At 35.5% G+C, this 25,057-nt stretch overlaps 1 protein-coding gene across 5 annotated transcripts in view; it reads left to right on the top strand.

Annotated features, from left to right (window-relative positions):
• The window catches only part of PPP1R12A (protein phosphatase 1 regulatory subunit 12A), a 128,538-nt gene that overhangs the window by 95,422 nt on the left and 8,059 nt on the right, over nucleotides 1-25,057 (top strand). For 2 of the 5 annotated variants that reach the window (XM_086610895.1, XM_086610899.1), the window contains 12 exons: nucleotides 459-620; nucleotides 1,065-1,241; nucleotides 4,959-5,049; nucleotides 6,689-6,886; nucleotides 7,071-7,239; nucleotides 9,302-9,420; nucleotides 10,125-10,190; nucleotides 15,534-15,550; nucleotides 16,301-16,442; nucleotides 17,128-17,232; nucleotides 18,136-18,183; nucleotides 24,204-24,254. In XM_086610895.1, the coding sequence (XP_086467021.1) occupies nucleotides 459-620; nucleotides 1,065-1,241; nucleotides 4,959-5,049; nucleotides 6,689-6,886; nucleotides 7,071-7,239; nucleotides 9,302-9,420; nucleotides 10,125-10,190; nucleotides 15,534-15,550; nucleotides 16,301-16,442; nucleotides 17,128-17,232; nucleotides 18,136-18,183; nucleotides 24,204-24,254 (1,345 nt within the window). The remainder of the gene's footprint in view (nucleotides 1-458; nucleotides 621-1,064; nucleotides 1,242-4,958; nucleotides 5,050-6,688; nucleotides 6,887-7,070; nucleotides 7,240-9,301; nucleotides 9,421-10,124; nucleotides 10,191-15,533; nucleotides 15,551-16,300; nucleotides 16,443-17,127; nucleotides 17,233-18,135; nucleotides 18,184-24,203; nucleotides 24,255-25,057) is intronic. The other 3 variants (XM_086610898.1, XM_086610897.1, XM_086610896.1) reach the window with 3 other exon arrangements.

Here is a 25,057-nt window from a genome sequence, read left to right as displayed (position 1 = left end):
TGGTTGAAAATTATAAGAGGTGTGATATTGATGACATTTTCTTTTCTGACAAGCTGTGGAATAAAATTCTGCATTTTCCGAGATATTTAGTGTGGGTGAAACAGCAGTTTAAAAACGAGGCATTAGAGGCCTTATATGAATACTTCAGTAGATGTGATCAAGATAGTCATACATAAACCAGTGAGATTCCATTCTTTATCTCCTTTTCTTGTGGAGAAATGGTTGGGACTAAGGGACACTTTTGCTGCCCTCTGAAGACATAAATTCAAAGTTCTAGTCAAGGAAATAGTGAAGAAAATGACTTTTGGAAATGCATTTTTTGCCCCAGAAGTTTCTGAGACTCAACTGAGATACCGAATATATGGGCAGGAATTTAATGGATCATTCACAACTTTGTAATATTTTAATGAGCAAAGATAGGTAATACAATGCATTCATTGTACATGTCTCTCTTTCAGTGGCTCCTTTGGTAGAAAACAAGATGATTTGATTAGTTCTAATGTTCCAAGTACTGCATCAACAGTTACCTCTTCTGCTGGTCTTCAGAAAACACTGCCTGCCAGCGCAAACACTACTACAAAGAGTACAACGGGTTCTACTTCAGCAGGTGTACAAAGCAGGTAATGGCACGAGAACACTTCGTTTCTTCTTTTTTTTTTTTTTTTTTTTTTTTTGTCAGGTCTACTATGTGCTTATGTATGTGCATGCGTTCTTGTTTAGTAGATCCTGGGGCTCTGGATTTTTTCACTTTCCTGTTAAATTTGTTTTAATTATATACAATTTGGCTCAAGAACTGTGAATGTGGCTTTCTACTGTGAAGTGGCAGCCATGTTGGTATAAAAGAATATAGAAGGGTGAAGAGTTCAATTGCTGTGAACTATTCAATTCTTAATTTATTCAATTTAATAGCTCAAGTTGAGCTTTCATCGCAGAGATATTTCTCACTTTACTTTTAAAAAAAATCCATCCCTCAATTTATGTGTTATTAGTTGTTTAGTAAAGTGCTTTCATTGTTTAGCTGTTTCCTTTTCTCTTTTTTTGTGCTGCTGCTTGTTACGCTGTAGTACCTCAAATCGTTTGTGGGCTGAGGATAGTACTGAGAAAGAAAAGGACAGTGTTCCTACAGCAGTGACCGTTCCTGTTGCACCATCCGTTGTAAATGCTACAGCCACTACCACAGCCATGACTACAGCTACTTCTGGCACTGTGTCCTCAACGTCAGAGGTCAGGGAGAGACGGAGGTGTGTAAAGGTCCTAAGAGTAATGTTGCTCTTATATAAAAGTTATATTTTTTTCTGATTTGAAGGAATGTGTTGGTTACCATGAATTTGGATGGTATAGTATATAAAGCCGTGTTGTTTGCTTCCTGTATATTGAAACAACTAGCAACGTGCCTCAATTTATGTAAGAGCTTTGTACTGGTAGACACCATTCATGAAACTTCAATATTATATATTTTTGACTAGCCTTGAGTTCTCATTTGGTACGCAGTATTTTCATATTTGTGCTTCTGTTAATAGATTAAATGAGTCCTCTTAAAAATACCCATAATGAAACTGCAAAAATGCTGAATTAAAAATAAGTAAAGCAATAATTAATTACTTAGTATAAGTGCATTGCTGCTGATTGAGCTACTGTGGCACTGGCAGTATGCTAATAAGTTACAACATAGCATTTTTTCAGTCATTTTGTATGCCTGGCACTCTGAGAAAAGTGTTGAACCCAACACATTCTATTTATTTCTTTGCACTGTTTAGGGTCTCTTCCAGTTCAAATGTAATATACAGTTGTAAATGCAACAGTTGTAAGAGCTATTCAGTATGAAGAATGAGTAAGAATCTGATACAAATCTTATTTTAAGAGTAGGGTGATTTTTCTGTTAGTTACATGAAGGATGAGTTAAAATCAGTGCATATTTGTGTTTCCATAAGGAGTTGTTACTTGCTATTTATGGAAGCAAAAATAAGATTTCATAAGACTGTTGATTCCTGTTAGCTTTCTCTGGGTTCTTCTTCTGGATATTTATAAATGTTTATTGTTTAACCCTTCTGCTGAAATGCAAGTTCAGATTTCTTTGTTGCTCCTGTAACAGTTTTGAAATGTAACTCCTGTACCAGTGCCAGATATTTCTATCTCTCTATGTTTATGGAGGTAATGAAGCTGTTCATAGTTACAGAAAAAACCTCGATTATTTTGGTTTGCTTTAGGCAGCAACAGCGTTTAAATAATTTTCATAGATTTAGGCCTGTTTAGGATAGTATCTTTTTCATAGTTTTCCATTCGTACCCAAAACTGAGATGAAATAACTCCTATGAAAGGGATTTATTTTTTTTTCTTCTCCACCATGATTCAGGAGGTGCCCACAGGTGCCTACAACCCATTTCAGTAACAACCATAGTTGGAACCTGTATTTTCCATAGCAAAGTTTGACTGAATCTGACAAAGCAAAAGCAAAACCAACAAAATGCATATTTTTTCCAAAAGTAGTTCCAATTTTATAATGCAAATGCTATTTCAGTCTCAGATGAGCTAGAAAAGCAAGGAAACTTAGAATTAAGGCTTTTCCTGTCTCGTTTGCTGTCACAAGTGTGTGTATAGTAATCCGCATATGCTACTTACATTTTAGATACTTGCAGTTGGCCTGAAATTCCTTGCTTTTATCTGACTTTGGGCTGATTGTGTATATGCACTTGCAGATGCATTCTTGATGTCATATTGAGATATCCATTAGGTCTTAGAAATCAGCAAAACTGGAATAATTACCACATCCATGTGAGAAGGTAGTGCTCTATCAGCACATGCATATCTATCTGTATATATACAGATGCATATAGATCTATATGTGCGTGTGTTTGTGTATGTTTACATGCACATACAAAACTTGTCTGTATATGAAATACTAAATGCTAAATATTTTCTTGAGAAATTAATTTTGTTAATCTATATTTGTAGACTGAAAGTGTATACTTAGAAAGTACACTTGAAATCGTATTTTCAAGAATATTTGAAAAATAAAGACATTATAAACCACTTTTAGTAGTGAAGCATGTAGTGGTGCATCCTTTTGGAATAGCTGCAGAAACTATATTTTTTATTTTTAGAATTGGTTTAGAGAAACAGGGAAGAGAATTAGAAACTTGAATCTTTAAATCTTTGTGTCGTGAATAATACTACATAGGTGACTTGTGAGGCACACACAGGGGATGTTAGGGAAGGGCACTTTGCACTCTGACAGTAGCAATACTGCACCTGGCAAGTTGAGAGTTTTCATTTTCCCTAAATAAGGCTTCAAGTAGTTCAGATTTATTGGAGAGTGGGAGTATGTACACTAAAGAGCGAGTTATCAAGTAATTTGTAGCAATTTTCAAGCCCTAGAGATTGCACCTGCTCTGCGATCAAAGCCTCCTAGGTAGGTAGTGTTTCAGGTCATGTTAGCTAAAACAACTAACAGGCACCTTTTTCCTGATATAGACAGGACCTAGAGCTCCAGCTAGGCAAATGGAAAGTCTATCAAAATTGCTGTTTGCAGGAGAACAGGATAGGGAAATCAAATCAGTATAGTGAGTTTTTTTTAAGATGTGTCATAAGATAGGAGATGTTTCTGCATTTCTAAGTATAACAGCTAATTATAAATATTTTCCTGTGTTTGGGGAGTAATTTGTTTAATAGAGATAGAACAGGGATAGTAATCCGTAGGTCTGTGTAAATGAAGTTTATTTTTTAAACTTAGAGTTGTTTTAGAACTGTTTTTCTTATGTGCTAAGACTAACAAATGTGTGATTAGGTGAGCAAAGAACTACTCTTTCCATAGATAAATGATTTAAGTGTTAATAAGTTTTCAAACGTAATCACTACCCAATTATTGAATCATTAGCCAATTATCCTTAACTAATGACGTTTAAAATATAGACAATTAGAAACTCTTATGGAATCTGACTCTGCTGGTTTTAGTGTAGCTAATTTTATGATCTAAAGAAGCTCAGAGAGGTTTTGTGTTTTAAGCAACCTTTTAGCAACTTTCTGATTTTGCTTTTTCAAGTTTTTCTAATTTTTAGCTAATATAAGGATTTTTTAAAAATAGTAAATTGCAACAGCATTCCCAAAGTATTCTGCAATAGAAAATCAACAAATGCATTAAAAACTTTTAAGTTCTTTAATGGTGGTTTTACATACATACATATATATATATATATGTGTTGCATACATACAAATATATACATTTATGCATGTCTGTGTGTATCTCTTTTTTTTTACTCCAGTTACCTGGATTGGAGAATTTCTTTAAAGAGTCCAGACATTTTATGTCTACTCTAGTGGTCTTTTGGCTTTGATTAAAGTTACCTGCTTACTGAGCAGGATTTTTTGTGAGTTTCATGAGGATTCATTTTTAAGCACAGTGTTTTCAAAGAGAGTTGGATTACTCAAAGCATGGATGATTCAAGTGATAATATGGTAACCACCTCCTCAAGGATTTTTAATCTCTGGTGCAATAGATGGTATAGTTAGGTTTTCTGCATTAGCAGTACATTTAGCTTTTTCTAAAAGCCTACAAGTTATGTTAAAAGTTAACACACGCACACATTGTATATATAAATGTGTAACTGACTGAATCTCTGAGGTCGTCTACCTGTATGTTAGAAGACTAGTGAAATACCAAAAAAAACTTAAGTTATATTCAGAGAAAGTGGTAATCTAAATTAAGTAGGAAATTAAGAAATCTAAATTAAGTAGGAAAGTGCTATATATTTTAATGGAGTTCTAAGGCTGCTACCCTGATGAATAGATCATTATGGTATGGATGAAATGTCTTAAAATATAATCCGTCTTACATAGTTAAAGATTTTCTTCTAACAGCTTTGGTTATCAGTCATATCATGTTGTAGGGTTTTTTTCTGATCATTTAATACGTTTGTATAAAAGTTACCATTTGCCAATTTTGTTTGTAATTAACTCTTCAGATCATACCTCACTCCAGTACGGGATGAAGAGTCAGAATCCCAAAGAAAAGCTAGATCCAGGCAAGCAAGACAGTCTAGAAGATCTACACAGGTATAGTTTTATTAAAGCTTCTACATTTCTGGAAACATACCCATGTAGCTCCCTGAGTACAGAGAAGTTTTAATTTCTCAGTAAAGCTCCAAATAAACTGATGGGTCTTCCTGGTATAAAACAACTTGTACCAGATGAAATACAGCCTCTTTTTCACTCCTTTTTTTCCCTGAAAGCTTTAGGACCCATCTTTGTGTACTGAAAGTTGCTTTTTCTAATCATTGAAGAGTGACATAATACAAATTTGAAAGCACAGACTCCTTCAATGAAGGGAAATTTTTGATTGCATTGTGGTAAAATGGCTTACTCAAGTAATTGTATCTGATTTTATGTAGATATTTATATCTAAGACTTTGAATTCTTCAAGAACTAACAGCCATATGCTTTTGGCTGAAGACTTAATACTTGAGAAATAGACATAGCGTACTGTATTTACTTCCATTTCTAAGTCTTTTTTCTGTGCATGGACTATTGAAGATAATGTGATTGAGCTGACCAACGTATGGATAGCTAATAAGATCCACAGCATAGAAGAAAATACATTCAATCTGGTTGCTCTGGACACAGAAGAGTACTAAGGAAGAGTTTTTTGTTACTTGCTAATAATCTAGGATCTAACTGCATACCTCCTTTCAGCTTTTCTCTCTTTTTTCTCTGGATAAAACATGACACAAATACTCTAGCCATCATCCTTATCTGCTTTAAGGCTGAGTCTATACCTGCATTGTTTACTGATGTTACTTTCAAATTTTTGAAGTTTTAAACTCCTCAAATATTTCTAGTTACCTTTTGTATTGAGATCGACACTGCTTGATACAACTTTATCTTACTGGAGTTCTTTTTTACCTTTGATACTAATTCAGAGCCCTGAGAGATGGTCAAACCACAGGGCAGCTATTATTGAATCTTTACAGTGAAAAAGCTACCAGGAATTACTGTATTTAAACATTATCAAAACAAAAAGCTATTAAATAACTGATAAGCTGTAAAGTTGACTTTGAAGAATAGGTTATGAAGTGTTTTGAGCAGTATCTCAGTAAGATACGTCAGCTGAAAAGTGCGGTAGGGAAAAGCCGTCTTCAAAAAATTGTGTGCTTTCTGAGCTTATTTCAAAGCTAGTTTTTAGCCTCAGAATAACAAGAGAATTAGAAATGAGTTGCAACTTTCTTTGATGCTGTCAATGCAATTTTTTATGTGTTGTTGACCTAAAAATCCAGTTGCAGTGAGTGAATTTGTAAAGTATTAACATTTCTGAAAATTCCTAAGTATCATATTTTGAGGGTTCTTTCAAAAATATTTAATATGCTTATGATGATATTGGAAGGATTTAGTGAGTTCTTAAATGATTTCTATATGATTTTCCGTGTGATCTGTATGTGTTAATTCAACTAAAAATTGTGTTGCTGGAGAATCTGTGGTAGATCATATTACAGCAAACACTTGCTGCTAATCAAAGAGTGATTGGTTCCAAGATACAAGAGAAAAGTTTATACGTAGAATATATAGGTAAAAATAATTTTTTAATAGATAGATTTAATTTTCTTAAGCTGAATTTTGTCTGTATGTATTTATAATGTGATCATTTACATTATTACAAGTGATACATTGAAACGTTGTTTGCTGACTGCCATTTTCACAGGGTGTAACACTGACAGATCTTCAAGAAGCTGAAAAAACTATAGGAAGAAGTCGTCCCACGCGAACCAGAGAACAGGAAAATGAAGAAAAAGAAAAAGAAGAGAAAGAAAAGCAAGACAAAGAAAAACAAGAAGAAAAGAAAGAATCTGAAACTAAAGATGATGATTATAGACAAAGATATTCCCGAACTGTTGAAGAGGTATTTTCATGAGGGGTCTCTAGGTAGAGAAATTATATGAATCTTAAGTCCAGCTATAATATTTTAATTTTGGTACTACTATAAGAATTATTTATGCATTCAAATATTTTAATATCCTGTTTATATCCTGGTTTATATTTGTTTAATCTTGGTAAATTAATTTTGACATTTTTTTACTGAATAGCCATATCATCGCTATAGACCAACTTCAACTTCAACTTCTTCATCATCCACCTCTTCGCTCTCCACCTCCACTAGCTCTCTTTCAACTTCAAGTCAACTAAACAGACCAAACAGCCTTATAGGTATAACTTCTGCCTATTCTCGGAGTGGAACAAAAGAAAGTGAGAGAGGTAGGAGTACTGTTTGTGAAGGGTGGGGTGGTTTTGTTTTATTTGACAAAGGGCAGCCTATGTTTCTAAGGACAGTTCAAAATGGGATGCAATATGTAAGACCACTGAGGGTGTATCTTACTCCTATCTTCTGTAAGAAATTCCAAAACTTGCACACAGAGAGGAAAAAACATTTTCTGTACTTGGTCGTGGTTTTCAGCCGTTTGGTACATGAATCTGTGTTTTCTGTTGGTGGGCCATAGAAACATGGAATATACTGCTGTCAATATCCACATAATGCTTTCATTTCTGCTTTAACACAGCAACTATAATAAACTATTACATTTCAGAGTTTAAATACTTGCAGGTATGGAAGAGGAATTTTACTTGATTAAATAATTGCTAAATGTCTGGGATTTTGTTTCAGTCCTCCCACGTTGAAGGACTGGAATGATGCTTTAATGCTTCAAGGACCTCTCAGGGTTTCATGAGCAGCTGAAAATAAAGCGAAGGGGATATTTCCAGTTTTAGTTCAGAATGTTTAATGGAACTATACTTCTAGAAACTTAACCGCTTTATTAATCTTGAACTGAGGATCAGATGGCATGATTCAGAGGTCAGAAAAAAAGCTTTTCTCTGATGTAGCAGTTTTTGCCCTCATTTCAAATGTAAATCACCTGCTGTGATTCTCAGAGATGTTGTACCTGATTAGGTGCCTGTCAAAGGAAGGGGCTGTTGACATACGATCTCTCTCGGATGCACGCTACAGTTGACTTGAGAGAAATAATTGAATTCAAGTTATTTATCTGTAACTTGAATAGGATTACTGATAGAAATTGGTAATTTGGTTATACAAAGGGTCAGATTAAATGATCCATTGATCTATATAGCAGTACTGCCATGTTCCCTTGACTGGTATTTTCTGAGGAAGTTATTTGGGCTAAGCTTCAGGGATATGCTTTTTTTTTCCTTTTGTCCTAACATGAACTAAAATTTGGATTAAGATTCTTCAGTAATGCATGCTTTCTCAAGGAAACTCTTTCTCAACTGTTCTTTGGAAAAGATTTCCATGGGTAAATATTAGCTACAGCAAGTTTTTTTTCAAATTATGACTTTAGGAGGAGAAATACATTACCGTCTGAAAGCCCAGAGGTAAAGTCATCATTTATTTGATTTAGGAAAGGTGTATGTTCACCATGAATACTTGTATTCCCTTCTTTTCTGTATAATTCTTGCTTCACACTAAATTATTTGTTAACCTCTGAAGACTAGTGATGGTAAAGTTGTTATTAGTGCTTCTATCTGAACTGAAACCTGTGGTTTCTTTCTTTGATAAAGAAACAGCAATCTGAATAGACTACTTGATAATAGGTAGATAACTTCGGTTTGGACAGGTTTGTTTAATATTGGAGTTTTTTTGCATATTACTTGTAAACATATAGGGGAACAAACAGAATCCTGAGATATTATGTTGGTTTTGAATTGCAATTGCATTTACTTTAAAGAAAAAGGAAACCTATAATATAGTTTTAATCTAATCTAGGAGATCCCATTTTATTCTTCCTTAGAGCAAAAATGGAGAGGAATAGGATGAAAAGGGGTCTCTAAGAAGGACTTTAACAGGCTTTTAAAATGTTTTTTTCTTTGGTATTGAATTCTTGATATAAGCAAAGAAAACTTGTTTGATAAAGAATAGTTAAAAATTATCTTCTCTTTTTTTGTACTTTTATATATCTACTGACACAGATATTTGAGTTATTTTGTGACAGGTGAAAGTTGAATTTTAAGTCCAATTTGTAGTGTATTACTGTTACATTGAAATGTTTTCCTTAGGTGTCTGAGATGGAAGTAGTATTTTGCAGTTGCTGTTCAAGAATCGGAACTGTATTTACAGTATTTTAGACTATATTCTAAGGAGTGTATATTAGAGCAAACCCTGTATGTTGTAAGAAGCTCTTTAGCAAATTTATTTCAGGTAAAAAAATAAATTGTAAGCATTTTAAAGACTGAGAAGTATTTCAGAAAATTTTCAGGAAATTAGATTGTGTCATACTTAAATGAATAAGAAAGTTGTTATTAACAGAAGGAGGCAAAAAAGAGGAAGAAAAGGAAGAAGATAAGTCACAGCCTAAGTCTATAAGGGAAAGGCGGCGACCAAGAGAAAAACGACGATCTACAGGCGTTTCTTTTTGGACTCAAGATGTAAGTAAATGTCTGCTACTACTGATGTACAGCTTTAGCTTGTAGCAATATGGAATGTGTATAGTGTATTCTTAAAATAGAAAATAGTTGAGAGTGATGCAATGTATAACTAATAGTTCTGGAAAAACTGATGCGTGTTCAAGTTATGTATTCTCTGTTTCTCTGTTTTGAAGCTTTCGAGAGCAAAATCAAATTAAGTCCTAAGTTGTGTTGATAGTGCTAAAAAGAATTGTAGAATACTGTAGTAACCATAACTTAATAGGAATTAATCATAATCTAAGGAAAAAATAATCATTGAACAATTCTGTTCTATTGCATGCACACCAAAGCTGTAAGAATGAGACTCATTATCTTGCACAAGTAGCCACGTACTTACAACTGAAAGAACTGCTGTCAGATTAGAAGGGTTATCGTTGATGTTTCAGCCAATTCCCTTTCCCTTTTCTTTGTCGTGGGATCAGTATATAATTTTGTAAAAGCAAGATTTTCATGTGCCAAAGGCAAAGTTGTTTCCCCTCCTTCTGGTACTGAAAACATGTATTTGTTTGAGAATTTTCATCATATATCCCATATATTCTCTGTACCTTTAGTTAGGTAGTATTCTACTGCTCTTAGATTTTCATATTAAAAGTCCTGAATGCCTTAAAAATCTCAGTAAGCTTTCAACAGTTTAATTATTTTTCCTCTGCCACCTCTTTCACCAGAGTGATGAAAATGAACAAGAACACCAGTCCGATTCAGAAGAAGGAACAAATAAGAAAGAAACTCAGGTAATTAAAAAAAAATAATTATTTTATTACCTTTCTCACAGATACATTTTGATCATAAAATTCCTGTTGCAGTTGAATTCAATTAAAATAGTACATACAGTAAAGTTCTTACAAGTGCTTTGTGATTCATAATTTGTGGATATGATTCAGTGCTGTTTCCTTTGCAGGCTTTAATAACAATTTTTAATGTATTAACAGTGGCTAAATCTGATGTTTTTCTCTTCCATTCTGACATGCAGAATTAGCATCCAGAACATGTAGGTGAAATTTCTGACACATAGGTCAGGGACATGTTGCAGCAAGTTACTGGTGCTTTCAGTTTCTACCTTGCAAAAATCTTTGTTCCATCTGCTCTCTTATTTTCAGATAAATGATGTCCAGTGACTTATGCGCACTAATTAAAACATTTTAAAATTAAACCCAGTGCTGTCAGTAATGTAATTAACAAATAATATGAGAAGTTAATATAATGAAGCATAGAAAGTTGAAGAGCACAATGTACCTGATTTCTGTATTGAAGAAAATGGATTTCTAAACATCCTAATTCAATACAGAACATTATTATTATACAAAACAGTATAAAAGGTTTGATTTGATGGAAAAAGTCCTTATAAACTGAAAGGTGCGTGACAGTGGGATGAATAGAGCTTAAAAGGGAAGTAGTGATTTAAGTTGTGCTATAAATGGTATAGCAGAATTTATTTCTTTTGACCTAAACCCTGGAGTAACACACTACAGCATCAGGTTCATTACTGAGGAATAAAACTCAATTGATGTTTCTCTCCTTAGTGTAAAAACTTTCATTACACATTCCCTAAATACTTTAGTTAAGAGATTCATTTTGTGCCATTTTGATTTGCCGCATTTTTCATTTTCTGTGTCATGTTAACATAAATGAGTCGTCCTGTTTCCTTTCCTCCCACTGGTACATATCATTACCCTTAGATCTGTAATTACTCTGTATTCTATTTTGTAGAAATTCATGAAATTCATTTTGATAGAATGTGCATGTGGTGCTCCTGATCGAATTAGACTCATATAAAGCTACAGTGAAATAGTGGTAAATCAGGCCCAAAATTATGAATTTGATCAGTGATTAAAAGGGTGGGTGTGTTGGGGTGGGATGGTGGAGAAGTGTAGAATTGGCTGATCATGGCTTAACTTAGGAGTCAAAACATTCTCCTAGCCTTTATACTTCCTACAAAAGACTTTGGTAGTTTGGTTTCGTAATAAATCAATGTAATATCAGATTTGAGTTCATTGAGAGCTCTGAAATAAATTGAATATTTGAACCAAGTTTACCGTCACCTAGGAATGTAAATTGATTTTGCTTTGTTGATATAAGCTCTTTTGTCAGCTGCAGAAAATACTAAAACAGAGTGAAAGAGAGTTGAATATCAAAATAAGTATTTCATGAGTTTTTAAGTTTTCTTTTCAAATTTCATCAAATCTCATATGGAATTTCCAGTGTAGTATCAAAATTGTGGAAAATATCCTAGCCTTGTAATTATTATAATCCTGTTAACTATGAGATATCTTAAAATCTGTATATAATAATTTCATTGTTTTAATATTAAGGTGTTTTTTTCCTTTGCATACAAACGGTTTATCAGATATTTAAAACATTATGTAGGTTACAAGTAACTTCCTCTCTTTGATAAACAACTATTTAGCATTTATCAATGACAAACTGAGAACTAAATATATTACTTTTGACAATGTCATATTTTGCCACCTTAGAAAATAACAATGGAATAGATATTGAAATTTTAGTAGGCAATTTGTTCCCAAATCCATGGCAAAAAGTGTTGGTGAGTTTTTTTAATGCCTAAAGAAATTGCGCTTTCCTTTTTGCAGTTGCTAAATCTACTTTCACTTTGACGCAAATCTTACATACTTTATTGTAGAAATCCATTGTTATTTGCTTATAAATCCTTTTAAGTTCTAGGAAGAGAAAAAGACGAATAAACTAGAATTATAATGAAGTCATTCAGAAAATATTTATATTTTTTCAGTTGTGCTGATTATTTGATTTAGTGCTATTCAGAAGACAGAAACTTTGGAAATACTCTGTTACTCCCTTATGTGGTGCTGCTGTTGGTTTTTTTTGCTTGGTGAAGCTACAAGCCAGAGTAGAAGATGGTAGCTATAAACTTCGAAGGGCTTTGGCGGTAACTCAAGAATGTAAACTAGAGAGAGAAGGTCAAGAACAAGCCTTGCACATGAGTGCATGCTACAAAGAAAATTGAAGGACCTTAGACAAAATAATTTCTAGCCTGAAATCTAAGGAACCAGAAAAATTATTATCTTGTTCATCTCAGAGGTCTTTGAACGAACTGTCTTGTAAGATTTCAGTTTGTGCTTTCTTGTTCTTCAGTTCTTCAGGACTGTCTTTTGACTTCTTAGCTGATCATTTGTCCATAAAGGAGAGCTCTTAAAGAGAGGTCAGATTTTGCTAAGCACTTTGACAATTGGAGATTGTTCTAATGAAATTGTGTTTAGGCTTTTTAATGTTAAGAGTTGAGAATTTCTTCAATTTGCACAAAAAATGCCATGCTACTTAAAGGAGATTGGTGTTCATGCAAGAAGGATAATCCTAGAACTAAGTTGTAGGATAGCAGTTCAAAAATAAGGAAGTCGGAAGATCACTTTGGCAACTTCTAAGTGAAAGATTCTAAGTGAAAAAAGATGCTAAGATTCTAAGTGAATAAGTGTTTCCATGAAGCCTGTTTTTGAGTTTGATGTTTTAAAAAAAAAAAAAAGAATAAGTACTACAACCGTGGTTAGGTTATAATTAAATGAACTGAAATTTGTATATGAGGTATGTGACTTCTGAAAGGTGAAAGCTAGCAATATTAGAAAAATAAATGTCATTAGGTCTTCTAATTCTATGAGAAAAAACATGAGAAACTGGCATTAACAGTGTTGATTAAATGCTGTACTCAAATTCCATTTCAGTGCTGTGGCAATTTTACAGAAACACTGATTTATAACAGTACAGAAAGTTCCACCTGACATGGACATTTTATTTCCATTACCAGTAACTGTCCTCACCTCACTAAAATGTAAATGTGCCTGTATAGAAACTTAGTGTACATTTTCAAATACACAGTTTCTTGGGGCATCCTGTGATCTGTATAGACCATATACCATACATAACCATAGGGTTAGAAATAAGTTATATTTCAGGTTGTGTAGATAAAGATATGTATGTCTTAATTTTTCGTTACTGCTTGTGTAGCCAGTATAACTGTGGCTGCTCAGTTCTGTGACTGTACAACAAACATCCATCTCGTGTGGTTTGAATGCACGGGGATATCTGTGTTGGCATCATTTCTCCTCAAGCTTTATGCAAAGTTTGTAGACTTACACCTTTTTTTTTTGTCAAATGTCAAAAATTGTGGCTGAGCTGAACTGACAGCAGTTGAACAGGAAAATAAAGAAAGAAAACAGCTAAGAATGTGCTAAAAAAAAAAAAAAACAAACGTGTTTTGTGAAAAGTGAGTGGAACAAGAACAGGCATGTGCTTGAGAAACGTGCTGCTCTTTCCGTGAGGTGTGGAGGCTGGATGGTGCTTGAGCAGCAGGAGCAGGGCTTCACCACTCTCAGGGAACAGAAACTGCCCATGTACAGTTTTCTAAATGTTATTGTCCGGCTTCTTGCATTCCCAGCCTCAGCCAGGAGAATGGGAACAGGCTGTATCTGTGTTTTCCTGCCTCTAGTAATTAGTGCTCTCTTACCTCACTAGTTCATTAGTTATCCCCCTGTGTAGCTGGAAAAAAGTTTCTAAGATGGTCTGTGTGTGACTTAAAAACTTGCTTTTCCGTTCGGGAAGCTATAGTGCAGCGGGGGAATGGAGATCTGGAAAGTTTTCACATTCCCACGGCACCATGGGGAGTCCACTAGAAGCAAAGAAAAACAGCCTTTAGAAAGTGTGTTTGTTAAGAAATAATGTAGGAATGGTTTACTTCCTTGTAGTGGCTGTCCTGCGTTCTAGGTAAAGGTTAAAAGGACCGGCTTAGCATTTTTCTGTATACAGCATTCCTGCAAGGTAAAAAGAGAAAACCTAAAGTCTTTACAGACAAAGCTTCCTCTGTTTTGTTGAGGTGAGAAGGAAGCAGTGGAAAAGGGATTTTTGTAGGTCGTTGATTACATAGTGGAATTCTGTAATCTCACACTGATTTTACGTAAACATACAATAGTGCAAGATAAGTTAATCTTCTTTTGTAAGTTAATCTTTTGTGGCCAGGAGCTTAAAAACTATCTATGTATAGGTGTGTGCCACCTAACTGTGACATTTTCTACAAAATCTCTCAAGTTCACAGCATTATTCGTGCTTTTAACAGAAAATAACTGTTTTATTGGGAGTGGTTAGGCTACAGCATGTACTTTTGATATGCTTTGTATAGTAACTGCAGTTCAAGGTGAGTATATTGTGGAGAATGTGGCTATTTTCCTCTGTACGAGTTGGAGAAATACAGTTTCCTTCTCAAAAAGGAAACCAAACAAACCACACCACCTCCCAAAAGACCCACCTATGGGGAAGGCTTCAGCCACTGCTAGGTGAACAACATTGGAGGATGTCCAGGTGATGAGTTTCTTGACTGAAATGTCTTCACTCAGGATTGTTATTATAATTTGAATAAATGATGAACCTGTATTGACCACCCAGAGGGGAAGAAGGATTGTATGACTGATGTAATGCTTAGAGGGCACTCCCTTGCTCTTAAGTCATCACTTCTAATTAAATTTTGCTTGTCAAGTAAGTTGAGTGAACTTGATGCCTGTGGATTCACCTGGAATGAATGAATGAATGAAAGTAACATAAAAAATGAAATAATGTCATTTAAATTAAGTCTAATAAGTACTTCCTTATGTTGAAACGGTGATCTTGTAGCTTATTTTACATTATTATTTTGAGCTGAAGTCATTATTATGTTGACCTTTCAAAACATTATTGCTAATGTTAAAAAAGAGGAAGAAGGAATAGGGAATTCAGGGAACACAGTTCTGATGCCTTTGATAGCAGGCAGACAACTCACAGAATGCACCAACTGCTGAAATGACTCCAATGTTTAGGACAGTCCAGACTTTTAAAGTGTATTGCTAATGTCCTTGTAAATCATATTTTTGGCAAGCACATTCTAGCACATACTTCTTTTCCGTTCCAGACATAACAAAATTGAAGTTTGACAATGTTCAGATGATGCATACTGTTGGATAGCGTGTGCGTTTAATGTAACTGTTTAGCTCTACTTGTTCACAGATTGTTATGTATTTTATTTAATGAAATTATTGACTTGATCTATTATTTTTCTCTCTTTTTATCCCTCCCCACCTCAGAGTGATAGCCTTTCAAGGTATGTGCAATTTAAACAAATGGATTTAAAGTTGTTACACTTTTTGTTCACATATTCTGATTTTAATTTCTTTATGTACAAATTCAGCTTAACCTCAGTAGTCAGCTGGGTAAGCATTAAAAGGTGTTAATGACATTTAACATTTGTATGCAGTATGATTGTAAAGCCACAGTACTGGATTTTTTTTCCATGTGTGGGTGGAATACTCCATTCTGGGAAATTAAATTGGACTCTGTATTTGTAGTGCACTGAAGGCAGGCTAGGCACTTTATACAAACGCAGTGGATACAATACCGTTCCTTACAATATTTTCAGTGTGAAAACTTGGATAATTCATTTAGACTGATATTTCAGAGATTACTGTTTAAAACCCTTTGACTAAAGTAATGCACTTAAATAAATAGATAAATAAATAAGAATTAAAGTATCTAGGCTAATATGACGTCCTTTAAGGCATGTAAATATTTGCTTGAATTAAATATTTTTATTTCATTTAAAATATTTCTCTGCATACAAGGCAGGCACTTACTTGACACACAGAAATTTGAAAACATTTTCACACAGAATCTTGAAGTACTGAGAGAAGGTAAAAATTAAATTTTCACCAAATTAGACGACTGGCTTAACTAAAATACATAATTGCATTTGGTTGTTTTCAGCTGGGTAACAGCAAAATCACAACATCTGATACGGTGAGTGGTCTCAGTTTGAATGCAAAGACAAAGACAAATGAGAACTTTTCTTTCACAGATACGATACGGGATCCCTCAGCGTGTCTTCAGGTGATCGTTACGATTCAGCGCAGGGGCGGTCGGGGTCACAGAGTTACCTTGAAGATAGAAAACCGTACTGCAGTAGACTAGAAAAAGAAGATAGCACTGATTTTAAGAAGGTATCTGATCCAATAATTTTGATGAGAAAATAGAACTTTATTACTGTTTTTCATAAATTGTCTGGAGATAATTTCACGTTGCGTCACAAATGCTGCTTAAAGCAACTCAGCTGAATGGAGGAGCAGAGCAACCACTACAGTGGGGGAAAATGCCCATTGCAAAACAGCTTCTGGCTTTTGCACTTTTCTCTTCAAGGCAAGGGAGGAATCCAGAGGAGCCAAGATCTCATTTTTTAATGACAAATACTATCATATTTTTTTAGTTGATATCTGCTTTATACATATGTGAAGCCTTTTATGTTATGTGTTTGCTAGCTTACGTATATATAATGTAAAAATTTGTTTAGATCTTCAATTAAAATAGAGGAAGAGTTTGTCGTAAAGGTTACTGTGGTGTCTAATCTGTGAAATGTGAAGTAAAAAAGTGGCGAGTATTTTTTTTATGTGTGTAGGGTAAGTTATGTGCTCCCTATGCAAAGCTGCTTGTTTCTAGAAGTATTTGGTAACAGTTCTTTGAAGTGCTTGCTAATTCTAAACATCTTTAAAATCTGTAACTGATTTTTACTTCTTAGACTATTAATGTATTTGTTTGTTTTACGGGCAGTTCAATCATGGTTTTTAAATTTTTCAGCTAATCTCACTGAATTATTATTAAGTATTTTTTTAAATGAATATTTTCTCTTAGCTTTATGAACAGATTCTAGCTGAAAATGAAAAACTGAAAGCACAGTTGCATGATACCAACATGGAACTTACAGATCTTAAGCTACAGTTGGAGAAGACTACTCAGGTTTGTATAAAACAAAAAGCATATACTTTGCTGACAAAGTAGCTAGCAAGCTAGGAGCACTGCAGGCTGTGGGCTGCTCTTTACTAGCCATCAGCCTTGTTTCTTATCCAAACATGGGAGTGAAGAAGAGTACCTCGCTATTTCTAAAGAGAAAAGAGCACGTTTTCCTGGTCGTCAGCTGTGAATAAAATGTGAGATACTGCCTCCTTCCCATTTAAGTAGTAGTGGTTCTTGCCAGCATGTATCTGGAACCTCTTTGCAGGGTCAGGGTAAACACTTTCTACACTGTTAAGCTTATATTCAAACTGTCGGTCGGGGTTGATTCATTAATTCGTAAAGCTGCTGGCAGATTGGCATAACCTGCCAGTTCTTCCTGGCTGGCTAGATAGCTTTATCTTAGAACTGAAGAGCAAATAGTGCACTCCCCTTACAGATAACTGCTGTCAGATAACAGTGCTGCACACGGTGATACCAAACATGTACACAAAAGTTAAATTTCTCTTAAACAGCTGTAGAGTGTTTCCTGTTCTTGGATCACATTTGCCACAATTTACCTGTTTAGGTACTTAAGTGTCTTCCATGTGCACCCCGTAAGTATCAGTGAAGTACATTAAAAAGATGTTTGGTTTGAAATGCTTTTAGATAGAAATACTATATTACTCCTATTTGCCAAAGGCTATGTAGTGATTAAATTACTTGGGGATGGCCACAGAGGAAGTGCGTGATAAATCCACTTCATTCTTCTTTATTCTTTATTTCAGCATTGCTTCCCTGAACACGCTTTAAAATGCTTTTGAAGACATACTTCAGACAGAATACTAATATGTCCAATTGAATTGGTTTTCCTCAGTTTTATATTGTTTAAGAACAAGTACCAATGTCTTTATTAATTTTGTGTTTCAGAGACAGGAAAGATTTGCTGACAGATCACTCTTGGAAATGGAGAAAAGGGTGAGTTTCTGCCAAAGATCTCTTAAGTACTCCAATTCAGACTTTGTTTTAGTTTGTTTTGCAACCCCTGGCTTGGATATGTTTTAGTGGGAACAGAAGCCTTTCTTATAACTTGCATTTTTTAGAAGATATGGGGAGTTTAGGTTTCAAAGTGGCAATGAGTGTGAGATACTGTGAGATGGAATGACTCTTAAAAATTACCTTCAGGTTGCCTGTTGGTTCATGATAACCAGGTTCTAAACCCCACTGCCCTCCAGGGATCTGCCACTTGTTCCATCTCGTCCAAAACAATGTTGGCACTCCAGAGGGTTAAACAGATTCAGAGCATCTCATCTTCTAATTCGTTGCCAACATTCAGAGACTTCAATTTCCTCAGAACTTTCTAGAGGCACACGTGTTGTTTTACCAATTATTGTTGGTAATGAAATAGCTGTTTCTACATCACAGAGTAGAGACCTTAAACCTGCTAATGATATAAAATTAGTCATAATCTGTCTATTTCCTTGTACTGTAACTTTTTCCAGAGGCAATATGATACTGGGGCAGGGGGTGAAAGAATGAGTAAGCAGTGTGGGAAGAGGGGCATCAGAGTCAGAGACAACCCTAAATTGAATGGGAAAGGAGTTATGTAATAAATCCATATGTGACATCAACTGCAAGAATTATTTCAGAAGTTGGACACATGATAATTTTAGGCTGTAGTTTCATGCTAGTTCAAAATCCATCCCTATAAATGTTTAGTACCACAGCAATGTAAAGCAAATTATGTTGGTTTTGTTGTCCCGGCTTCCTTCATGACCTTGGCCACATGTTACTTTCTCCTCCCCTGATCCTGGAGTGACACATTAGACACTTAAATAGGAAGAAAACTAAATGGACTTTGACATTAATAAGTGATATGGTATACATTTATTTATCCCTGGTAAACTTCACATTCTCTAGCCTTTTAAGTTTACTTTCTAGTATTTGAGGTTTAGAAAACAATTTTTAGTTCTACAAACTTGTCTACTGTATAAACAAACACTTGGTAGATTTTATAGGAGCACATGGACATGTAGAAATGCTCTCAGGCACTTCCTGAACTTCCATTATCTTTATCTTAATAATCTCTCCAGATAATGGAGAGAGTATCTGCCGTGGGTTGGGGCAATCCCATGCACAAGTACAGGCTGGGCAGAGAATGGATTGAGAGCCGCCCTGAGGAAAAGGACTTGGGAGTGCTGGTGGATGAGAAGCTCAACATGAGCCGGCAATGTGCACTGGCAGCCCAGAAAGCCAACCGTATCCTGGGCTGCATCAAAAGGAGCGTGGCCAGCAGGTTGAGGGAAGTGATTCTGCCCCTCTACTCTGCTCTCGTGAGACCTCACCTGGAATACTGTGTTCAGCTCTGGAGTCCCCAACACAAGAAGGACATGGAGCTACTGGAACGAGTCCAGAGGAGGGCCACGAAGATGATCAGAGGGCTGGAGCACCTCTGCTATGAAGACAGGCTGAGAGAGTTGGGGCTGTTCAGCCTGGAGAAGAGAAGGCTCCGGGGTGATCTTATAGCAGCTTTCCAGTACCTAAAGGGGGCCTGCAGGAAAGCTGGAGAGGGACTTTTTACAAGGGCGTGTAGTGATAGGACAAGGGGCAATGGATTTAAACTGAAGGAGGGCAGATTTAGGTTAGATATAAGAAAGAAATTCTTTACATTGAGGGTGGTGAGGTACTGGAACAGCTTGCCCAGAGAAATCGTGGATGCCCCATCCCTGGAGGTGTTCAAGGCCAGGTTGGATGAGGCTTTGGGCAACCTGGTGTAGTGGAGGATTTCCCTGCCCATGGCAGGGGAGTTGGAACTAGATGATCTTTGAGGTCCATTCCAATCCTAACCATTCTATGATTCTGTGATTCTATAATTGCAGCAGCCTTTTAGCACCTATTTCTCCTTGCTTTTTGGCATCCTGCTGTAGACAGTGATTTTATCAGTAGAAAAGTTTCATCAGCAGCTTTAATTGGTTTTTTGCTTGCTATCATAGCCACACGAGTGGACATTTAATTATTTCATAGATTTAGCTGCATTGATTACTATATAGGTTCCATACTGCAGAGCATTCAATACCACATAGCTAGACATAATTTCATTCTTAAATTACTGGTTTGCTTTTTCCCAGAATAGGCCATTGCATTAAAACAATTGGCTATATTAGAATCATAGAATACCAAGTTGAAAGGGACCTCAAGGATCATCTGGTCCAACCTTTCTTGTCAAAAGCACTATCTAGACGAGATGGCCCATCATCCTGTCCAGCTGAATCTTATAAGTGTCCAATGTTGGGGAGTCCGCCACTTCCCTGGGGAAATTATTCTGATGGCTGATTGTTCTCATTGTGAAAAATTTTTCTCTTATGTCAAATTCAAGTCTCCCCAGGAGTAACTTGTACCCATTAACCCTAGTCATTTCCATGTAACTCCTTGTAGAAATGGAGTCTCTATCTTCTTTGTAGCCACTCTTAAGTACTGGAACATGGTGATAAGGTCTCCCCTAAGCCTTCGTTTCTCCAGGCTGAACAAACCCAGTTCTCTCCACCTTTCCTCATGTGGCAGGCTTCACAGACCTTTGATCGTCTGTGTGGTCTTTCCCCAGCCTGTCCACATGTTTTTTGTATAGCGGGGACCAAAACTGACCACAGTATTCCAGATGTGGCCTGACAAGCACTGAGTAGAGTGGGATAATGACTGATGATGCCCTTGTTGATGCAACCCAGCATCCTGTTGGCTTCCTTCGTCACAGCAGCACATTGTTCACTCATATTGAAGTTGTTGTCCACGGGACCTGCAGGTCCCGTTCCACAGAGCTGCTCACCAGCTGGGTAGAGCCCAGCCTGTGCTGCACTCCTGGATTATGATTTGCCAGGTGCAAAACCTTACATTTGTCTTTGTTGAACTTTGTAAGGTTATTGTTAGCCCCCTCTTCCAGCCTATCCAGATCTTCCTGCAGGGTGGCTCTCTGTTCCAAAGTGTCCCCTTCCGCACTCAGTTTGGTATCATTGGCAAACTTCATCAGGGTACACTTGATCCCATCATCCAAATGACTTGTGAAGATACTAAACAGTGTTGGACCTGGTACCAATCCCTGGAGGCCCCCACTTGTGACAGGTTGCCAGTTTGAAAAGGAGCTGTTGACCACCACCCTCTGGGTGCAGCCTGTTAGCCAGTTTACCACCCTCTGCACAGACTACTTGTCCAGACCGTAATGCATTAGAAACTCTTGCATCTTTTCTTTTTTTAAGACATTTAGCCCAACAGCAAATAGAATATAATAGAACTATTTCAGTTGGAAGGGACCTACAACAATCATTTAGTCCAACTGCAAAATGTCTTTCAGAAACGTTACTCTTCCTAAATGTATTAGTACTAAAGCTAGCAGGTAAAAAAATAAAGTTAGTGATAATACTATATGGCTAAAACATGATTTACACAAGAGTTAGGAGATGTTCCTTCTATTTTATCATTTTAAACTTCTTTTCAGACAAGAATTTATAATGGGAATTTATTTGTGATTGTATTTCCCTTGTTAAAATCTGGAGTTACTATCACCTCAAAAGTGACTGAAGCAGGATTCTCAGCCGCTAGTCATCAATAGCTGATCTCTAGAAATAAGCTTACCAAATTCAGTTCTGTTTCCATGGGGATGGGGGTACGGATCAGATCACAGATGTAAGGCCCTAGCAATACATAGGGAAAAATAAGGGTTTCATTAACGACCTGCCACTCTGAAAAATGTGCTAAAAGTTCTTCACAGAATTTCGTATGATGTGATAATAAAACTCAAACTGCAAGGTTTCAGTCTGGATCAGAATTGTAGGTACCTTTAACCAGTTTCCCCAAATTTAGAATTCATGATCTGGGAATTTGGGTTGTGGAGAGGTATATTTTTTGGTATTACTGAATATACAAATATATGTAGGTATATACATCTGGTTTTACTTCTTAATAATTTTATTATTAAAATCTAGGGTCAATTTTTCAACTGCGTATATCCCCATACCTCAATCTCACTGCACCAAGCTTGTGGTTCCTAGTTGCTTTGATAAATACAAATGGGCTATTGTATTTTATAAGCTGAGAGACAAGCATATATTTTTTTCATTTTGAGGATTACAAGTGTTCCTTGGCGTACCTTATAGAGTGTTGAAGTATATAATAAAATTTTAGACTGCATAAATTTCAAGCCCTTTCTTTGAGTCCAGGGACTAACCAAATAATACTGGCAAATCTTTTCTGTGAAACTGCAATGTGTTATTTTGTTGGCATTCCTCAAGCCAGGTCCTAAAAGAGTAAGCAGTTCAGGAAAAGAGAAGCATAGCTTCATCTAATCAGAACAATGCGTTTTTACAAAAAAATCCTGTACCTAGGCCAGTCCTTTTAAATGTTTCTTTTTTATAATGTGAAATATATGAAGTTAATGAAATAAGGATTTTATTTAATTTGCTTTTATTGCTAATAGTTGTTCTTAGACAAGCTCAACATGCAAGTTAAGCAGATACATCAAAGGACTAACAATATCTAACCGTCTGAAATTTTATTTGATCATTCATCTTTTGGTAATTGCAGGAATTATCAAATATTGCTTAATATAAGAACACTGATAATATATGTTATTCCACAAAGCTAAGTAGGTAACTGATACAATTCTAAGTAATGTAAGATGGCGTGGGTTTTTTGTTAGTTGCTTACTGCAGTTAACTCGCTGGTACTTACTATGCCCATTACTATCAGTCAGTATCATTATAGGAAAAGTCTTAACTCAAAGGAGTTTTAAGTACATTAAGTACTAACAACTGCAGTAATTTATTACTTTGATAAACCTTTAAAGTTGTTTGCTAAAATGGGAAGATGTTGGAATATAACTGCACAATGATTGAACTAAATTCAAATGATTTATATCTGAAAGGTGACCGGCAAGAGTCAGTATCTACTGGGCGGTATGATCTAACCAAAGTTTTACACACCTCAGTCAATGCTGCTTGCTGTTTGCCAAACACCGTTGTGTGCAGATGCCTATGTCCACTTCGCAATAATCTGTTGCTTTTGCCTTTCGCACTTTGGAAAAATCTGAATGTAGAGTACTGATAACCGCAGCTGCTTTTAAATGAGACACACTGCATTGTCTGACACAGGAAAGCAAGCAATCAAACTATAAACCCCTGAAGTCTACTGCATTAGCTATTCATCTGTCAGATGTATTGAAAATCAGGTTTCAACAAAATAATGTCATTTAGAAATATGGTAGTGTGTCTGCATTGCAGACTGAAGCATAGTATAGAAAACCCAGAGCTAACTTTCAATAAACTAGCTTGGGTGTTGTAATCAGTGTAATCAATATAACCCAAAGTTCTCTGCAAAGAATAATTCCTCCTGCTTCTCAGGTAAAAAGAGAAAAAAAAAAAGAGAAATAAAGCTATACTAGAAATGCAGAAAATATTCAGGAAACATTTACTCAGGAAGCTGATGGCCTTACGTAGCTAGATTTCTTTGGTACTCAGCTGGTAAATCTGGGTGTATCTACATTGCGTTGCAGTTTGTAGTGTGGAGAGATCCCACTGAGCTGAGACAGATGTTTCAGCTACGTTTGCTTGTCTATGAAAGCTTATGCTTTAGTGCTTGTTTCTTTTAATACTCTTGTTCATTTCTGATCATTTTCTGCATTTCTTGTATATTAAGTTATTACAGAAGCCTAGCTCATGAAAAAGAAATCCAAACAAATGGTACTTACAACCTGTCTAAATATGTGTAAAGGAAGGGGTATATTTTGTAGGACGTGATGTAAATTTCTGTATCTCTTCCTCCTCAGATACTAAAATTCCATATTGATAAAATTTCTATATATCACTGCCATCACAAGTTTCCTGTCCACACTATGCTTTTGGTTGTATGATCTTTGAAACTTGAAGTATTTCACTGTTACCACAGTATTTACAAGCATTTATTTTTTTAAAAAAATGGTATTTTTCAGTGTTAACACACATCTTTTGATTTAGGAAAGAAGAGCTCTAGAAAGAAGGATATCTGAAATGGAAGAGGAACTGAAAGTAAGTATACTATTACATGTTAAACTATTTAATGACAAAGTGTATGACCATGTCAGTGCAACATGTAGTCTGGCAGTGTTACTGGTCTCTAATTTCATTAGAAAATAACTCAGTTATAGCTGCGTTTCAAAATCACTCATGTCATGTAGCTGGTAGCAAAACGCTGGCATAAGCAGTCGTACGGGGAGGACTTCTAAGAAGGCACTGGCACTTATGCTTCTGTAACATACTGGCTAACAAGAAACATTCAGAGATGGTTGGACTGAAACATACCTTGATCTAATCAAGATGGAATTGCAGCCTATAATTTTGCTGTGATACCTTCTATTTTATTAACTTAAAAATAATGGGAGCATATAATTCCATAGATACTTAAGCATTAAATGTTGTTTCAACCTTTATTTTGTGCTCTTTCAATTATGTATTAGACAGCACGTTACCAATATCAAAAGAAAAACTTGCATTTGTATAGAGTGAATAATAATCAGGTTTTAGTTAAAAAACAGTAGATAGAGTTCAGACGTTGAGAAATAAGTAACATTTACTACACGCACTGATTTCCATTTTTTTCAACTATGTGTAAACTGAATCCCAGAAGGAAAATACTTTTTAAATACATTTCTGGCTTTTTTTTTTTAACCAGTCATAGTATGACTTCTCTTATTTCTGAGTTTATCAATGTTAAGTGCTCTGATATGATTAATGTTGAGAAATTTGGCAGGTTGATTTTGTATTATGTCCCTAGATATAATATCAGACAGGGCCAACCAAACTGATAGAATTAAAGTATGACAAGAAAACTA

This window comes from Tauraco erythrolophus, chromosome 4 (genome assembly GCF_009769465.1).
Source record: "Tauraco erythrolophus isolate bTauEry1 chromosome 4, bTauEry1.pri, whole genome shotgun sequence".
NCBI lineage: Eukaryota > Metazoa > Chordata > Aves > Musophagiformes > Musophagidae > Tauraco > Tauraco erythrolophus.
This window is presented reverse-complemented; position numbering and strand designations above follow the sequence as displayed.